This window comes from Saccopteryx bilineata, chromosome 1 (genome assembly GCF_036850765.1).
Source record: "Saccopteryx bilineata isolate mSacBil1 chromosome 1, mSacBil1_pri_phased_curated, whole genome shotgun sequence".
NCBI classification, from domain to species: Eukaryota; Metazoa; Chordata; class Mammalia; order Chiroptera; family Emballonuridae; genus Saccopteryx; species Saccopteryx bilineata.
The window spans coordinates 401509317-401514996 of record NC_089490.1 but is presented as its reverse complement, the minus strand read 5'-3'; the positions used below and the strand labels follow the sequence as shown (position 1 = coordinate 401514996).

At 56.4% G+C, this 5680-nt stretch overlaps 1 protein-coding gene across 1 annotated transcript; it reads right to left on the bottom strand.

Moving 5' to 3' along the window:
* Positions 1 to 3654: 3654 nt before the first annotated feature.
* Positions 3655 to 5464, bottom strand: C1H11orf86 (chromosome 1 C11orf86 homolog). The gene is made up of 2 exons (XM_066254070.1): positions 5095 to 5464; positions 3655 to 4543 (listed from the first exon to the last, which is right to left on the bottom strand). Exons 1-2 carry the CDS (start codon positions 5356 to 5358, stop codon positions 4448 to 4450), a joined length of 360 nt encoding a protein of 119 aa, XP_066110167.1. The 5' UTR covers positions 5359 to 5464; the 3' UTR covers positions 3655 to 4447.
* Positions 5465 to 5680: the final 216 nt, after the last annotated feature.

Here is a 5680-nt window from a genome sequence, read left to right as displayed (position 1 = left end):
CCGCCAGAGGGTGGATCAACTCAGAGCCCAGGGCTTTTGTGCTGGTGGGTCCCTTTCTGTGCGGGCCACACTGGCCGCCCACATCAGGGAGGCCTCTATGAGGAGTCACATCCCCAGCATGTAGCCTTGATGCTGGCAATGTCCTCTGAGGTCAGCTTGCACACTGGCTCAGGAGCTGACCCACCTGGCAGCAGCCTGACACCTGCTCCTCCTCCTCGCTGTTTTGAACGCAGCCCTGGCTGTGGCTCTGGCCCGACTCTGTGGGGGTATCCCTGCCTACTCTTGTCACCTCCTCCTATCCCCAAAGCTGGCCAGGCAAGGTTATCCTCTATGACAGATAAGGCAACTGAGGCCCCAAGGATGTGAGTGTATGGGTAGCAGTCACAGGTCCTGGCCCAGTGGCCCTGTTGCCCCATGAGAGCAGTCTTCATATGCAGATGAAGCCAGGACAAGCAAGGACTAGAGAAAGAAGTGGGAGGTAGGGAGGGTGATCATTCACAGCCAATATGCCCAGAGCCTGAGCCAGGGTGTCTGCTGAGCCCTAGACCCCTGGCTGGCAAACTGCAGGCACATGCGGCTCTTTGGCCCCTTAAGTGTGGCTCTTCCACAAAATACTATGTGCAGGCGCTACCTCAATAAGGAATGTACCTACCTATATAGTTTAAGTTTAAAACATTTGGCTCTCAAAAGAAATTTCAATCGTTGTACTGTTGATATTTGGCACTGTTGACTAATGAGTTTGCCGACCACTGCCCTAGATCATTGGAATGGTTTGCACTTCCCAAATGCCTCATGTTCACTCTGGTCTCAGGGATTTTGCCCAGGCTGCTCCCTCCCTGAAAGACTGACCCCTCCCTTGGCCCAGCCCACTCATCTGCTAAGTCTCAGCTTCAGTGCGTTCAGCAATTCAACAACTGTTTCCTGTGCACCTACAATGAGGCAGCCTCTGTCTGAGGCGAGGTGAGCTGTTGGCGTGAGCGAAAAGAGGATCATATTGGAGTTTCCAGTCTCCCGAGGGAAACACATCCGATAAGATGAGGCAGGCTTGTGGCTAGAGCTACCCCAAATCAGTGGGTTAAAGCAATGTGGTCTATTTTGCACTCAAACCACAATCCAAATGGGTGGCAGGGGGCTCTGCTTCAGTGTCACTGCCACCCCCTGGGCTGGGATGGGGCCCCTGGGACCCGTTGCTGGCCAGTGAGGGAAGTCTGGGCAAGGTTTCATGCATGGGTCTGGGGGAGTGCCTGCACTTCCGCCCACATTGTGCTGGAGGGAGCTCGCCACTGAGCCACCCTTTCCTGCAAGGAGGGCTGGGAAACGTCTAGCGGGGACGTGCAGGCTGGGTGAACACCTGGCCACACTCTGCCAGGTGGAATCATAACCACACTGTGTGTGTTTCCTGGGACTGCTGTAACAGTTCTTCAGACTTGGGAGCTTAAAAGAACAAATCGATTCTCTCATGGTTCCGGAGGCCAGAAGCCGCAAATCAAGTGCGAGCAGGACCGAGCTCCCTCCAGAGGTTCCGGGAGGAGCCTCCCTGAGCCTCCCAGCTGACGGCACTTCTGGGCTTCCTGGGCTCCTAGCCACATCACTCCAGTCTCTGCCTCCACCTTCACGTGGCCTTCTCTTCTGTGTCCTTTCCTCTGTGTGTCTGTTTCAGGTGACTTGTCATTGGACTTAGGCCCTGCACCCAGTAATCCAGGCTGATCTCCTCATCTCAAAGACCGTTCATTATTACATTTAGAAAGACCCCCTCCCCACAATTCACAGGTTCTGGGGATTAGAACATGTCGGATCGGTTTGTGGGCCACTTTTCTACCCATTGGCAGGGTTGCCTGGACTTCTTCCCATGGCAGCCGGCTTCCCAGAGGGCAAAACGGCTACTGCAATGCCTCTTCGGGCCTAGGCCCAGAAGCCCCAGAACACTATTTCACTGCATTCTATTGGTCAAAGCAGGTCACGGGGCCCACCCAGATTCCAGGGGAGGGAAACAGAATCCCCCTCTCGAAGGGAGGTGCGGCAAAGACACAGTCCAAGACTGGTACACAGCATGGGTGGGGTGGCCGAGGCCATCTTCAGAAACAACCTGTCAGAATCCGTGTGTGTTTCAGTGAAAGCCTCCGCCAGGGGCGCTGGAGATGTGCTCCTTGGTGATGGGGTTGGTTGCTGAGGAGGCTGGGCCCGAACTGCTCTGCCTGAGTGGGGAGTCCACAGACCTGTGTCCTGCAAGGCCCAGATCAGCCACCAACTCAGTGGATGACTCCAGGCTGGTCTCTCACTCTCCTAACAATTGCATATAGAGGACCTACTATGTGCTAGGTGGGCCCTGAGTGAGGCACCGGGGTCTCAGTGGTGAGCAAGCCAGGTCCCCATGGAAATCTCTGTCTTGTGGGTGACAGAAATTCATAACTGGACAAACTGGTCACAGAGCGTGACCCGTCGAAGAAGAACAGCAGAGTGTCAGGCTGGAGAATCCCTGGGGACAAATAAACCAGGACAATCCTCCAGGGCAGAGACCTGGGGGACGATGAGAACTCCGGCCCGCTCGGGGTCTCAGGTTCCTCCTCCGGACATCCAGAGGTTTGTCAGAGCTGTGGACTCAAACACTCTTTCCTGGCATCCTAGAGTCCCCCAGAAGCACCCAGGGGCTACTGCAGGAGGCGTGTCCTCTGGGCAGGGAATATCTAAAATTTGTGACTAATTGGGCTTGAGGCTCTGGTCAGTTCCCACGGTCCAGGTTCCAAGCCAGCAAGCATCCCAGTCTCTGTCCTGTGGCTGCCTGGGACAAAATATTCCCAGGACCGCTCTTGCTCCTCAGTGGCCCTGCTAGGGTCCTGGGCTCTGGGGATACAGGGAACCTCCCCTCTGCCCGTTGTTGGGTCCTCAGGTCTCCCCACACCCACTGAACAGAACCATACCAGGATGCTTGCAGCTGCTCCCTCACCTTTCAATTTGAGTCTGATTGAACTAGAAGAATCTAGGGACCACCCATGAAGAGCCAGAGTCTCTCAAAGAGCTTGGGCTCTTCGGGGTTAGACACTCCCCTCCGTGTGGTCCTGGGTGAGCCCCTCCCCCTGTCTGAGCCTCAGAGTGAGTCCTGTCTCAGGCCAGAGCACAAAGGCAAGATGCTGGTGAGAGCCAGGTCCTCCGAAGCTGGCTGGAGTTTGCACAGGGTGAGGTGGCAGTTCCTGACCGGTGGTGGCACAGTGGATAGACAATTGACCTGGGACACTGAGATTGCAGGTTCAAAACCCTGAGGTTACCAGCTTGAGCATGAGATCATTAACATGATCCCAAGGTTGGTGGCTTGAGTCCAAAGGTCACTGTCTTGAAGCCCAAGGTCACTGGCTTGAGCAAGGGGTCACTGCCTGGGCTTGAGCACCCTGGTCAAGGCACATATGAAAAGCAATCAATGAACAACTGAAGTGCTGCAACTACGAGTTGATGCTTCTTATCTTTCTCCCTTTCTATCGCTCGCTCTCTCTCAAAAAAAAAAAAAAAGTGGCAGTAAAGACCTAGCCTCCTAGGGATCTGGTTGGTGCAGGGGGACCTGCCCCTGTTGCCCTGGCCCCACCATTCTGAAGAGCTCTGGGGCGGGCCTGCCCCCACGGGGTTGGGAGAGGCCTAGAAGCGAGTTAGTCACCAGGCAAATCATTTACAGCACCTTAGCAGTCTTTATTCCTGTGTTCAACTCATATTGGGAACTGGGTAGAGGTGGGGTCGGAGATGCCAAAGACAATAGTGCCTTCCCCTTTCTGGGCCTCAGTTTACCCCTCTGTCACAGGGGAAGAAAAGGTTTCCCTTGTTTCCTTCACTGGGACACTGTATAAGTGGAAGTGACCACATCCCGGCCTGAGCCTTTTGGCCACAGAATACTGGCACTGAGGACCCCCAGTCTCACTCCTTGCCCTCGGGGGGCTCACGGGCTGGGAGGGAGGCCCATGCCCCACCCACCACCATCAGCTGGCAGGAAAGAAGGGCAGGAGGGACGTGGCCCAGTGACAAGACAGGTTGGAGAGCCTCTCAGCCATAGTTCTGGCTTCACTGAGTTCTCTCTTGGAAGTATGTGACTGTCTTGAGTGGGAGTCAGGGGCATCGACACCCTGGCCTCTGGGCAGGTTTCTAAGACCCTCATTCATGTCCCTGTCCAGGGGGACCCCATGACCTTCTCCAGAGGGCAGAATCCACCAGGAGGCAGAGCCAAGTTCCTCCTCAGCCACGTTGGGAGTCTTAGCTGAGAGAGGGCCCCGGAGCAGAAGACCAGAGCGGAGGAGCAGTGCGGGGCCCTCAACGGAGCAGAGGCTTCAGGCCATGTAAGGAAGGGTCGACTCGTCCACGTAGAGGGGGCCACTCCAACCACAGTCCGGACGGGTCACGAGGAGGTAGGTCAACAGAAGTGGCTGTCTCATCTAGGTAACAGCAGGGGCCACCGTGGCTTCTAGCATCCTTAGCTGGTGGTGCCCAGAGGGGGCTGCGGAGAGGCTGGCCGGCTGAGGGTCACACTTGGGAAACTGGCAACAAAGCTCTCCCACCTTCTCCTCACCTGCCGGAAGACAGAAGAGCGGGGAGATCAGGTTGAGCGGTGGGCTTCAGGTGTTGTTCCACCTACAGCCACAAGGTGGTGGTAGACCCCAGAGACAGAAGCATTAAGGACCCTTTCTTCTGCAGGAGGAGGCAGGGGCCTGGAGTGCAGCTCCCACCAAGGTGGGCTGGATCCCCCCTTTCCCGGGGAAGAGGAACACGAGATATCACCCTGGGCTGTTGTACTGGCTGGTCTCCTTGCCTCCTGCAAAACCTTCCCACCCAACACACTGCCAGATTAATCATGCTGAAACAGTGCTATCTCACGGGCCTCCTCCAAAACCTTCCATGACTCCCCAGTGCCTACAGGATAAATTCCAAGCACTGTCAGGGCCCTCTGAAATATGGTTCCCTGGGTACCTCTCTCTCTAGCTTCATCTCCCAAAACTCTGTTCTCTTCTTGGTCCGTAGCTCCATGTGTTTCTACCTCTGAGCCTTTGCTGCTCTGGGTCCCTTTCATTGGAGTCCCCACCCTTCCCCTGTAGCGCCCATTCATCTATCCATCAGTCAGACCTGTTGATATTGCCTCAGCCACCGCCAGCTGCCTCCTTGCCGAGCTTGGATCAGCTGTTCCGTGTCCACCAGGCACCCTGGCAGCTGTTCCTGATCAGCAGAGTCCAGCCCTTCAGGGCCTCCATCCGAGGGTCTGGCCTTGTCACGACCCTGTCTGAGGCTTAACGCCCTGCGCAGTCGGCCCCCCTTCCCCCAGGGCTCCTGCAGCTTGCCATAGGAGGACCATGGGCCTCGCAAGGACTGGCTGCGCAGCCCTGTCCCCATAGTTCTAGAGGCTGTAGTCTTCCTGGAGAAGGACTGCTGCAGGACCTTGGCAAGTCACCGATCTCCGAGATGGTCTGGTGCCTCCACTCATCTCATCAGAGCTCACTTGGGGGCAAAGGTTGGCACTGCTGAGGTGGCCATCATAAACCAAAGGGCAGGCCACTGGGGCCATGCATCCCTGAGTCATACTCAGTTCTGTCTCTCCACCCAGGGCAAAGGGTGCAGCCTCTCCCCTTTCATCTCTCCCCCGCCTGCAGGCAGCCTTCCCTGACCACACCATCCTTGGAGAGCTTGGCCTTCCCTGAACTCCTGTAGCCCTCAC

Excerpts from the sequence above, each read along its gene's own strand:
- C1H11orf86 (XM_066254070.1), bottom strand. The coding sequence starts at position 5,358 with ATGGGGACAGGGCTGCGCAGCCAGTCCTTGCGAGGCCCATGGTCCTCC. Across the intron at positions 4,544-5,094 it reads GGCTGAGGCAATATCAACAG|GTGAGGAGAAGGTGGGAGAG; the intron begins GTCTGACTGATG and ends GTCTTCCGGCAG.